At 48.3% G+C, this 13,579-nt stretch overlaps 1 protein-coding gene across 1 annotated transcript in view; it reads left to right on the forward strand.

Annotated features, from left to right (window-relative positions):
- Positions 1–2,525: 2,525 nt before the first annotated feature.
- The window catches only part of LOC140455055 (uncharacterized), a 63,355-nt gene continuing 52,301 nt past the window's right edge, over positions 2,526–13,579 (forward strand). Inside the window, exons 1-4 of the mRNA XM_072549722.1 lie at positions 2,526–2,598; positions 3,450–3,761; positions 5,440–5,709; positions 13,261–13,377. Of these exons, the coding sequence (XP_072405823.1) occupies positions 2,526–2,598; positions 3,450–3,761; positions 5,440–5,709; positions 13,261–13,377 (772 nt within the window). The remainder of the gene's footprint in view (positions 2,599–3,449; positions 3,762–5,439; positions 5,710–13,260; positions 13,378–13,579) is intronic.

The raw sequence follows: 13,579 nt of genomic DNA on the forward strand, positions 1-13,579 counted from the left end.
TTGTACTCTCCCTCTTCAAAGCTCTGGAGAAGTGATGTCATTGAAATCTCGCAACATACTTAAAGCGAGAGACAGGGTCGATGCAGGGAACAGGGTCCCCCTGGCTGGGGGACAAATTAATAATAATGGGGGCGCCATTTTACTTTGAGGTGAGGAGGAATCGTCTTTTTTACTCAGAGGGTTTGCGAACCTGGGAAATGTTCGATGCCAGAGGGCTTTGGACGCTCAGTCTTTGACTGCGTTCTTTGTAGAAAATGGGCTTATCCGTGATAGGCAGCGTGGTTTTGTGGAGGGAAGGTCATGTCTTACAAACCGAATAGAATTCTTTTGAAGAGGTGACAAAGGTGATTGGTGAGGGAAGGGATGTGGATGTCATATCATCATGGATTTTCATCAGGTATTTATTTGATAAGGTCCCCCATGGTCGGCTGATGGAGAAGGTGAAGTTGCATGGGGTCCAGGGTGTACCAGCTAGATGGGTAGAGAACTGGCTGGGCAGCACGAGACACAGAGAGTAACAGTGGAGTGAAGCTCCTCGAAATGGAGAATGGTGACCAGTGGTGTCCCACAGGGATCTGTGCTGGGACCATTGTTTGTGATGTATGTAAATGATCTGGAGGAGGGTAAAGGTGGTCTGTCAAGCAAGTTTGCAGATGACACTAAGATTGGTGGAGTAGCAGGTAGTGAAGGGGGCTGTCAGAGAATGCAGCAGAACGTAGATAGGTTGGAGAGATGGGCAGAGAAACGGCAGATGGAGGTCAATCCGGGCAAATGCGAGGTGATGCATTTTGGAAGATCCCAATTCCAGAGCAAACTGTGCAGTGAATGACCAAGTCCTGGGGGGAAATTGATGCACAGAGAGTTCAGGGTGTTCAGGTCCATTGTTCCCTGAAAGTGGCAAGGGGGGAATGGTCAAGGTGGCAGGCTTTCCTTCATCAGACAAGAGTATTGAGTCCAAGAGTTGGCAGGTCACGTTAGAGTTGTATAGGTCACGTGTGGAAGACTGTGTACAGTTCTGGTCATCACATTACCAACAGGATGTTGATGCTTTGGAGAGGGTGCAGAGGAGGTCACCAGGTTATTCACCAGGGTGCGAGCTATGAAGAGAGGTTGAGCAGATTACAACTAGTTTCATTAGAAAGACAAGAGGTTGAGGGGGGGACCTGATTGAGGCGTACAAACTCATGAAGAGTGGATAGCAAGATTTTTCCCAGATTGGGCGACTGGGTTACTAGGGCGTCATGAGTTCAAAGTGAGAGGGGAAAGGTTTAAGGGAGAAATGCGTAGCAAGTTCTTTACACAGAGGGTGGTGGGTGCCTGGAATGTGTTGCCAGTAGGAGGTGGTAGAGGTGGGAGCGATAGCTTCATTTAAGATGTATTCGACAGTGACATGAACGAGCAGGGAGCAGGGGGATACAGGTTCTTAGGAAATAGGCAACAGGTTTAGATCGAGGATCTGGATCAGCACAGGCTTGGAGGGCCGAAGGGCCTGTTCCCGTGCTGTAATGTTCTTTGTTCGTTGTTCTCAGGACTCAGGGAATTTTGGGTTTCTGATCCAAGTACTTCACACGCGGGGTGGTGGACGTTTGGAACGTGTTACCAGCAGAGGTGGTAGAGGCAGGCACAGGAGATTCATTTAAGATGTGTCTGGACAGATGCAGGTGTAGGTGGGGAGCAGAGGGATACAGATGCTCAGGAATTGACCGCCAGGTTTAGACAGTACATTTGGATCGGCTCAGGCTTGGAGGGCCGAAGGGCCTGTCCCTGGGCTGTAAATTTTCTTTGTTCTTTGGTTACCAGTGATGTAAAAGGCATCGATGTATTCGATTGGCGTGACATATGGTGGACCAGGCTCAATGGGCTGAATGGTCTGCTGCTGTTCCAACCTGCCCTGCGATTTGACCTTTGGGGCAGCACAGTGGCTCAGTGGTTAGCCCTGCTGCCTCACAGCACCAGGGACCTGGGTTCACTTCCAGCCTCGGGCAGACTGTCTGTGTGGAGTTTGCACATTCTCCCAGCGTCTGCGTGGGTTTCCTCCGGGTGCTCCGGTTTCCTCCCACAGTCCGAAGATGGTACAGGTTAGGGGTGAATTGGCCGTGCTAAATTTGCCCCATAGTGTTAAGTGCATTAGTCAGAAGGAAGCAGGTCTGGGTGGGTTACTCTCCGGAGGGTCGGTGTGGACTGGTTGGGCCGAAGGGCCTGTTTCCACACTGTAGGGAATCTAATCTAACCTAATCATGTGCTCGTGATCTCTGGCCAACACTGAGGACAGCCCTGTGGACTTGTTTTTGAGGCATCCAACACTCAAACGTTGGGCGTCAGGCTCTTTGCAGAAGCTTGTGAAATCTCCAGCAGGCAAACAGCTGAGTGGAACCTTGAATCGGGAACTGATCAGAGTTCTCTGACTGCTTGAGAACTCCCAGTTTTGATCCCCCAGTCTGCCTGGTGGCTGAGAGAGAATCCCTCCGCCTAACGGACTGAGTAAGCAGTCCTCTTGCTCGCTGACTAAAAGCAGACACGAAAACATGGCTGACTCGCCAGGTGATCTCTGGGTCACGTTCATTCCTGAAGATCTGAGCCCACTTGAGGCCTTTTGCAGTTTGAAGGACCCGTTTAAATCGTCTCTCTTGTTGGGTTTCCGGGAAGGAAATCAACGGGCGTTAATCTAGAACGTTCTTTTGCTCCCCTTGGCATAAGGCCAGCTCCAATTCGCCGGAGCGATCATGTGACTGCAGCGATTGTAACGAGGTCAGCTGACTGGTCCCTCCCTCCTGGGCTATGGGTTCCCTTTGTGGGTGGCACAGTGGTTAGCACTGCTGCCTCACAGCGTCAGAGACCCGGGTTCAATTCCCGCCTCAGGCGACTGACTGTGTGGAGTTTGCACGTTCTCCCCGTGTCTGCGTGGGTTTCCTCCGGGTGCTCCGGTTTCCTCCCACAGTCCAAAGATGTGCAGGTCAGTGTGAATTGGCCATGCTAAATTGTCCCATAGTGTTAGGTAAGGGGTAAATGTAGGGGTATGGGTGGGTCGCGCTTCGGCAGGGCGGTGTGGACTTGTTGGGCCGAAGGGCCTGTTTCCACACTGTAAAGTAATCTAATCTGACTCGGCTTCTATCTACTCTGTCCACTCTCATCCTCTTATACACATCTGTCAGGTGCCCCCCGCTCCTCGACCTTTTCTGCTCCAAAGGAGACTGCGCGAGCCTGACCAGCTGGTGAATCTCCTCCGCCCACCCACCCCCCCCCACCCCCAACGCGCACATGTCTGTCCTTTGATGTGGTGATGGAAACCGTATGCAGTATGTGGCCTGGCCTAAGTCCTGTACAGCTCCAACATGACCTCCCTGCTTTTGCAGTCTGTGAGGTGACCGTGCTGCGGTCGGTTAGTGCTCCTGCCCTCCTACCTTCCCACCCTCCCTTGGATAATTCTCTTCCCCTCTCTCATCCGTCAGGTCCAGCCGACTCCCAGAGGCCAAGCGAGAAGCTCTTTGGAGCAGTGGGATCCTCTATCCTGTTGCCTGGATTCAGCAAAGTCGATTTTAAAAACGTGGAACACGTCAAGTGGATGTTTTCCGAAACAAGAATTCTTGATTACTACAGCGCAACAAAAATACCCACCTTCACCAATTTGTATAAGTCTCGAACTGCATTCTTTTCTTCAAATGGATCACTGCTCTTAAAAGACATTGCAAGAAGTGACAGTGGCCTGTACACAGTGCAGATTAATTTAAATGTCACCAAACTGATCCAGCTAAGTGTTCTCGGTAAGTGCCATGTGTGGTTTAAAATCACACAACGCCAGGTTATAGTCCAACGGGTTTATTTGGAAGAACGAGCTTGCGGAGCGCTGCTCCTTCATCAGGTGGTTGTGGAGCAGGACCAGAAGACACGGAATTTGTAGCAACAGATTACGGTGTCTTGCAACTGAAACGATGCTGTCTGAACTGCTGTGCTCTTCCAGCACCACTAATCCAGAATCTGGTTTCCAGCATCTGCAGTCATTGTTTTTACCTCGATATATTGAACAGTTGTATGATACTTGGATCTTTTGCTATGAATTCTGTGTCCTGTCATATTGGCCCAATAACCACCAACCCTTTCAGGTTTCACAACATCCTTCCTCTAGGAGGGAGACCAGAGTTGCACCCAATATTCTGAAGGTGGCCTTCCTCAGAGAGAAAGGCTGCACAATTCTATTTTCCAAATGTTTTTGGTGGTCACATATCCCTCCCAACAACATTGGTGTCTCCTGCCCAAGATTTATTCCCTCAAGGAGCCTTGAATAAATATCAGGACGGTGGTCGGTGACAGTGAGAACTGCGGGTGCTGGAGATCAGAGTCGAGAGTGCGGTGCTGGAAAAGCGCAGCAGGTCAGGCAGCATCCGAGGAGCGGGAGAGTCGACGTTTCGGACCAGAGCCCTTCCATCACGAATCTGAGCAGGGAAATTTTTTTTCCCCCTGCTCTTCGCATGCTGCCTGACCTGCTGTGCTTTTCCAGCACAAGGACACTCAACTCAGGACAAAGGTTCCCTACCTGGAGAAAAGACTTCTATTCTTGAACGACCCTTTTGGCAGAAAATAAATTCTCCTCGTTCCCGCCCTAAGAGGGGAGACCGCTTGCTCCAAATTGATGTCCCCCTATTCTGGTCACCCCTTCCCCCCCGAGAGGGCATAATTCCATCTTGTTGCCCTCAGGGTCTGACGTTGACTATCAGTCTCTACACAGTTGGTGGTTATAGGTCTAACCTGCTCCACGTTTCTTCATAAGTTGGGTCCTTTACCAGGGAATGGGTGAAGTGAACTTTTTTTTTTGCTTTCAAGAAAGACTTGAGGTCGTTCAGGATCGTTCGAGGAAGTGTACAAACGCATCACGAGCTCATTGGAGCTGTCAGCTGGTCTGTTCAAACTCCCAAAGGTGTGCGGGTTAGGGGTGGATTGGCCGGGCTAAATTGCCCAGCGTGTTAGGTCCATCAGCCGGAGGGGGGTGGGTCTGGGTGGGTTGCTCTTCGGAGGGATAGCGTGGACTGGTCGGGCCGAAGGGCCTGTTTCCACACTGTGAGGAATCCGATCCAATCTCGGACCGCACGAAGGACATGACACAGACCTTGATGAATATCACTGCTGTGGAATGTGTTGTAGCTGCAGGAGGAAGCAGGGCGGCTCAAGTATAGATTGAATGCTCTCAGGGTGAAGGTGCTTGAGCAGCTGGAAGATGCGTGTGTTACTTGGCTTATTGTCTTGGTGACCACTGAAGCAAGTGCTGGTCAAACCCCTCTTCCAAATTTTCACAGAGACACGGGAGGAAGTGCTTTAATGATGCTTGTCCAACTCTTGTTCATTAACTGTGATATAGTGAGGTCCTCGGGCTCAGATTCATTCGTTCATTCAGTCATTCATTCGTTCGTTCATTCATTCATTCAGTCGTTCGTTCCCTCCCCACAGTCGCACTGTCAGAGCCTCTCGTCAGCAATAATTCGACCAACCTGGGCACCACCATCGCGCTGGTCTGCCAGGTGAATGCCGGGGTCCCAGATTCCTTCGTGTGGTGGAAAGACAGCACCGTGATAGAGGATGGTGAGCACTATCAGTTCCTGCAGGGTAACAGCACCCTGGTTATCACTGCGGCCAAGAAGTCTGACTGTGGCGACTACATTTGCGTGGTGGAGAATGCTGTGAGCAGGAAGAACGTTTCACACCGGCTTCCTATTTATGGTGAGTCCACCGTCGTTCTAACTACTCCCCAGCACTAGGGGGTGGGGGAAGCAGCTTCTAATGTACACTGGCAACATTGACCAACAACGCCATGCCCTCAGTGAGCTCTGTGACCATTGCTCGCATCGTCACTTGGCATTCCTGCTGAGAAATGGGCAGCTCTGGCGATGATTGATTGGGCGCCCGTCTTCTGTGTTGTAAGGTTGCAGACAGAGTAGGTTAGGGAGTGATTACAGGCATCAAACTTTCATGTCGTTGTCAAAAGGAGTCAATGGCAACGTGCGAGGAAAAGAAACCTTTTATTAGGTCAACGTAGAGATCTCACAACATCAGGTTATAGTCCAACAGGTTTATTTGGAATCACAAGCTTTCGAAGCGCTGCTCCTTCATCAGGTAATAGGCAGCGATTGGTCTGTGCCAGAGACAGATTCCATTGAGGCACTCCACCAAGAGCTGGGTAATATTTAGGATTGGGCTTAAATAGACAAGAAACCTTTGTGCTGTTTATAGATGTGAATCAACAACCATCTCCAACAATAGACAAAATAGCCATCACCATCCCTGAAACTCCAGCCCTCACCATCATGGTGGTTACTATTGAGCTGAAGCTGAACTGGACTAGTCATATAAAGTTAAAACTCACACAACACCAGGTTACAGTCCAACAGGTTTAATTGGAAGCACTAGCTTTCAGAGCGTCGCTCCTTCATCAGGTGGTTGTGGAGAACACAATGTAAGGCACAGAATTTATAGCAAAAGTTTATAGTGTAATGTAACTGAAATTATACATTGACAAACACCTTGATTGTTTGTTAAGATTAGATTACTTAGATTACTTACAGTGTGGAAACAGGCCCTTTGGCCCAACAAGCCCGCACTGACCCACCGAAGCGCGACCCATTCCCTACATTTACCCCTTCACCCAACACTACGGGCAATTTGGCATGGCCAATTCTCTCATCTGTTTGAATGACCATGATAGTTTCACTTTCATGTGGAAATTGCAAAACTTTTTCCAAGTTACGTTCTCTGGTTAACTTTAGCAATGGGTGTCAGCCCAGAGAATGTTTAGACTGATTCTAATCTAAAAAAATGAATTAACAGAATCTTACATGGATCCATGCAGCGTTTGAGCAAATTACAATGTAACTCTGCGTGTATGTGTGTGAGAGTGTGTGTGTGTGTATGTGTGTGTGTGTGTGTGTGTGTATAGTGCAATGGTGGTTACCTGTAATGTGACATGAGCCCAAGGTCCCGGTTGAGGCCCTCCCTATGGGTACTGGACTTAGCTATCAGCCTCTGCTCGGCCACTTTCCTCTGCTGCCGGTCCTGAAGTCCACGTTGGAGGATGGTCACCCGAAGGTCCGAGGCTGAATGTCCTGGACCACTGAAGTGTTCCCCAACTGGGAGGGAACCCTCCTGTCTGTTGATTGTTGTGCGGTGCCCATTCATCCGTTGTCGTAGCCTTTGCTCGGTTTCCCCAATGTACCATGTTTCTGGGCATCCTTGCCTGCAATGTATAAGATAGACAACGTTGGCTGAGTCACACAAGTACCTGCCATGTACAAGGTGGGAGGTGTCCCCACGTGTAATAGTGGTATCTATGTCCACAATCTGACACGTCTTGCAGTGGACAAGCAGCAGAGAAACGTGGCCGAGCAGAGGCTGATAGCTACGTTTGGTACCCACAGGGAGGGCCTCAACCAGGACCTTGGGTTCATGTCACATTACAGGTGACCACCATTACACTACACACACACAGACACAGACACTCTTACATGCACACATACTCCCACACTCACACATGCACCCTCTCATAGACTTAGACACTCTACACTCACATATACACACTCTCACACTCACAAACCCCCACTCCAGACAGACAGACACACACGCACACACACACACCCACACACACACACACCCTCACACACCCTCTCACAGACTTAGACCCCTTTAAACTCTCACACACACATATATAATCTCTCTCTCAGATACTCACAACCCCCCACCCCAAACACACACACACACATACATACACACATACACATACACACATACATATACACACACATACACATACACACATACATACATACTCACGCACACACACGCGCATGCTCGCACATACACACACGCACGCGCACACGCTCGCGCATACACACGCACACACACGCGCACATACACACGTACACACACGTGCACACACGCGCGCACGCCCACACGCTCGCGCACTCGCTCACACATACACACGCACACACACGCTCACACACTCGCACGCACACGCACACACACACACACGCACACATGTATACACACACGCGCACACACATGCACGCACACACGCTCACACATACACATACGCACGCGCACACGCACACGCACACATACACACGCACACACACACATACACACGCACACACATACACACGCGCACACGCGCTCACACTCACACACTCACACACTCATACATACACGCACTCACACAGACTCTCACTCTCACACTCTCACACTCACATACATTTGTGGGGTGAATTTCTCCTTACAGAGTTAGATTGTAATTTGCTCAAAAACTGCATGGATCCATGGAAGACTCTGTTAATTCATTTTTTAGATTAGAATCAGTCTAACCATTATGGCACAGACAGCAGCACACAGGGGGCTAACACCTTCAAGACATTGTCTGGGCTGACACCAATTGTTACAGTTAACCTGAGAATGTAACTTTTAAAAGAAAGTTTTGTGATTTACATATGAAAGAAGTGAAACTATCAGGGCGTGTGAACAGATGAAAGACTCAACAAACAATCAGGGTATTTTTCAATGGATAATTTCAGTTACATCACACTGTAAATTTTTGCTATAAATTCTGTGTTACGACTGAGCCCTCCACAATCACCTGATGAAGGAGCGTCGCTCCGAAAGCTAGTGTGCTTCCAATTAAACCTGTTGGACTGTAACCTGGTGTTGTGGGATTTTTAACTTTGTACACCCCAGTCCAACAGTTCTCCAAATCAGTTCTGGTCATATAACGGCAGTGTCGACAAGAGCAGGTCAGAAGCTAGGAATACTGCAGCAAATAACTCCCTTCCTGACTCCCCAAAGTCTGTCCATCGTCTCCAAGTCACAACTCGGGAGTATGATGGAACATTCCTCCCTTGTCTGGATAAGTGCAGCTCCAACAACACTCGAGAAGATTGACACCATCCAAAACAAAGCAGTCCCCACTTGATTGGCACCATAACCACTTCCTCTACCCCCGACACTTAGTAGCAGCACCTTCCAAACCCACGACCGCTTCCATCTCGAAGGACAAGGGCAACAGAGACATGGGGAACACCACCATCTTCAAGTTCCCCTCCGAGCCACTCCCCATCCTGACTTGGAAATCTATCGCCGTTCTTCCTAGATTTAATCTTGGGGGGAGTGAGGCTGGGTCGGTGGATAAAGTAGATCTGGGTGACTGTTTTAGAATCCCTACACTGTGGGAGCAGGCCATTCGGCCCATCGGGTAAACACCAAACCCCCCAGAGAGCACCCAACCCAGTCCCACACCCCTCTCCCTTGGACCCCTGCTTGCTCAAGGCTTACCCACATGGCTGTACACCCCTGAACACTACGGGACAATTTAGCATGGCCAATCCACCCTAACCTACACATTCCTGAACACTATGGGACAATTTAGCTTGGCCAATCCATCCTAACCTACACATCCCTGAACACTATGGGACAATTTAGCACGGCCAATCCACCCTAACCTACACATCCCTGAACACTATGGGACAATTTAGCACGGCCAATCCACCCTAACCTACACATCCCTGAACACTATGGGACAATTTAGCACGGCCAATCCACCCTAACCTACACACCCCTGAACACTATGGGACAATTTAGCACGGCCAATCCACCCTAACCTACACACCCCTGAACACTATGGGACAATTTAGCACGGCCAATCCACCCTAACCTACACATCCCTGAACACTATGGGACAATTTAGCACGGCCAATCCACCCTAACCTACACATCCCTGAACACTATGGGACAATTTAGCACGGCCAATCCACCCTAACCTACACATCCCTGAACACTATGGGACAATTTAGCACGGCCAATCCACCCTAACCTACACATCCCTGAACACTATGGGACAATTTAGCACGGCCAATCCACCCTAACCTACACATCCCTGAACACTATGGGACAATTTAGCGCGGTCAATCCACCCTAACCTACACATCCCTGAACACTATGGGACAATTTAGCACGGCCAATTCACCCTCACCTACACATCTTTGGACTGTGGGAGGAAACCAGAGCACCCGGAGGAAACCCACACAGACATGGGGGGAGAATGTGCAAACTCCACACAGACAGTTACCCGAGGCTGGGATCGAACCCAGGTCCCTGGCGCTGTGAGGCAGCAGTGCTAACCACTGAGCCACCATTGAATTTCATTGTCATCGCGAACAGATTATCCCCTTTGTGACAATCGATGAACTAACAGGAGCTTCCTGATAAGCTATCTGTAACCTCAGAGTTGGGGGAAACCTTTACGCAGAGTGTTGGGAATTTGAACATCATAGGGCCCCATTTTGGAAACTCTGCCCAGTCCTGACACACGTCCTTTTTGTCAATACTGCTGGCCCTCACAAACGTGTAATGGAATTTCTGGGCCAACCTTTCAGATAACAGCAATTGTAGTTTGGAAATTGGAATTTTTAAAGTCTAGATCAATGTGTCAATTCAGGTGCCAGTGACAAGTGAAAGAATTCTGGATTAATTCTAATGGAAAATGTAATCGGTCTTTACTCTGTGAAGGCAGAGTCGGATGTCGGGAGCAATGTATGAGCTAGTTTTGTACTCCTTGTAGAAACAGTCTGTCGGCAAATGTTTCAGTGAAGGGCGTGCATTATTCATGCAAAGCCCAGAGTAATAAAGCTAATCACAAGGCTGAGAGGGCAATTTCTTTTTCATTCAAGGGAAAATTACTCATGTGGGCCACATAATCAAAGAGTTGTTTTGAAGATAAAAGATTATTCATTTACATTTCTGTTTGGAGTGCCCGTGTTATGATGGAGATGGTCTGTGCAGGTCAGGAAGTTTCCTCTGTTTAATGCATCTGGGTGCTTACAAAAAAAAACAGTCAGTCAGAAGGCAGAGTCAACTTGATTGGTCGGTTTGGAGCAGACGGAGGGAAGCAGCTGAAATAAAGTTGTGAGAAATACAGAAACAATGTCATTAATTAGTTTTTAACTTTTAAATTCCTGACTAAGAAAGCAATGCGGTCTAAAATTGGTATTCAACTCTGTGATTCAGCTTGAGTCGCCCATGGTCATGAGGATTTAAAGATAAGCTAAAGGTTTATCTCACCAAAATCTAATGGATGGATCCTTCTGGAATCGGGTACTTCAGAGAATAGCTGGGGCAAAGAAAAGGCATGAAGGTGAATTCCAGGGAGCTGTGGCATGTCATTAATTTGGTCCCAGAATTCCAATCACCATAGTCTTACCAGACCATAGGGCTTTCATGAGAGAGAGAGACATCGGGTGGTGGTTTTCCCTGAGGGTCACCATGCCTCGAGTGAGGGGAGATGTTAAGTCCTTCATGGTAACCTCAGCCATGGCCTGGGCATCACACTGCTTCACAAACCAACCATCCAGCCAACTGAGCTAAACCAGCCCCCGTGTTCCTAGAAGTAAAAGTGAAGTAACCCTCAGCATTCCGTAATATGTAAGGACATTTTTTGCAGGGAAGTAAAACTAGATTTATAGCGTAAATTGTCATGTTTAAAATGCTGACTTGGCGTAAATTCATTTTCCATGCAATAAGGTTTAACATTGTAAAGTTTTGTGGCAGAGCTCCTTCAGTTAATCCCTGAGCAATGTAATTCTCTATTTGAACATGCACAACCCCCAACAGAATTGTGACAGCCTATTTTATATCCATGTGAGTCTTTCCTCTTGGTTGTCTGAGGAAAGATCATTTTTCAGTTCCTTGATTGACGTTGACAATCTGATCATTGTCATATTTTGCTGGTTGTGGGAGCTCACTGTGAACAAATGGTTCCTAATGCATCCATTTTGGTAGGAATAACAGCAAAATGGATTATTGTTTAAGGAGTGAAAAGTTGCAACATTTTGCTGTGCAGAGGGACCTGGGTGTCCTTGTGCTTGAGAAAGTTGGTTTACAGGTGCAGCAGGTAATTAAGGCAAATGGAGTTTGTCCTCCATTGCTAGAGGAATGGGGTTTCAAGGCAGGGAGGTTGTTCTGCAGCTGTGTGAGGTGCCGGTGAGGCCACACCTGGAATGCTCTGTACAATTCCGGTTTCCTTCCTTCAGAAGGGATGTACTGGCACTGGAGGAAGTGCAGAGGATGTTCACCAGGTTTGAATCCAGGGCTGAAGGGGTTCGGTTTATGAGCTGAGATTGAGGAGGTTCGGGTTATACTTATCAGAATGTTGAAGACTATGGGTGGGGGGGGGGGGGGGGGTGGAAATCTGATACAAACATGTAAAATTCTGAAGGCATTGGTTGCGTTAGAAGCAGTGAGGTCGTTTGCACTTTGCAGGCGAAACTGGAACCAGGGGACAGAGCCTCAAAATGAGGGGGAGCAGATTTGGGACCGAGCTGAGGAGGTACCTCTTCACCCAAAGGGTTATGAATCTGTGGAATTCCCTGCCCCCGTGAAGCAGTCGACACTCCCTCGTTGAATTTTGTTTTTAAGGCAAAGATAGAGTTTTGAGCAGTGAAGGAGTTAAGGGTTCGGGTGAGTGGGCAGCTAAGTGGGGCTGAGTCCACGAGAAAGATAAGCCATGTCCAGCTGGCTTTTTCCTGCTCTTATTCCTTATTTTCTGATGTGACTATAGTTCAAGCAGTATGTATTGGGCTTTGAGATGCTGTGTCGTCCAGATGGATGGTATCTGAGTACAACTCTTCCTTGCTTCCTGTCGAAGTCCATTATGATTTTGAACAGTTCTATTTTGAACAATTTTCCTTCGACATTCCCTGCTGTAAAGAGAACAGGCCCACGCCTCCACTCTCTCCAACCGCTTCGTTTGTCTTTATTCACTCACGGGACGGAAATGCCGTTGGCTGGGCCAGCATTTACTGCCCATGCCGAGTTGCCTTTGAGATGTTGGTAGTGAGCTACCTTTTCGAATCGCTGCAGTCCTTGTGTTCGACTTAGACCCACGGTGCTGTTAGACAGGGAAGTTCATAACATCCTAAGACAAAGGAGCAGAATGGCCATTCAGCCCATTGAGTCTCCTCCACCATTCGATGACTGGTCTGATCATCCTCAGCTGCACTTTACTGCATTTCCCCCCCCCCCCCCTAATTCTTGATTCCCTTAGTGATGAGAAATCTGTGTATCTCAGCCCTGAACGTACTGAATAACCCAACCCTGGGAAATCTCTCCCCACATAGTCCTCAAAGCAATCTAGAGATAATCACATCTTCTGGGGGGAGTGGGGAGAGATACCCCTTGTTGTGATCTCAAACCTGATTTGAAAATCGTTGGCATTTAACATATAATTCTCTATTATAGGCCTTCCACATCTGATTCATTGTACAATGGTATTATCCGTCATTGCCCTGGTATTTGCTGTCTTGGTCTTCTTTGGGATAATGTTCCTGTGTTTGTATCACGGCGCTGAGAGAATAGGTAAGAAAATCATGTTCTTTCTTGTCAGAAGTTTAGAACATTATAATATTGATCACTGGAACACTTGAACGTGATTGGTGGCTCATCTGAAATCCCACTTCCTGTTGTCTGCAGTGATTACTTCAAACGTGTCGCTCTTTGTCCTTCAACTTTCAGAAGCGAATTTGATCAGTGTTTCTTGGGAAAAAAACAAAAGGTGGGA

Source organism: Chiloscyllium punctatum, chromosome 30 (genome assembly GCF_047496795.1).
Source record: "Chiloscyllium punctatum isolate Juve2018m chromosome 30, sChiPun1.3, whole genome shotgun sequence".
Taxonomy (NCBI): Eukaryota; Metazoa; Chordata; class Chondrichthyes; order Orectolobiformes; family Hemiscylliidae; genus Chiloscyllium; species Chiloscyllium punctatum.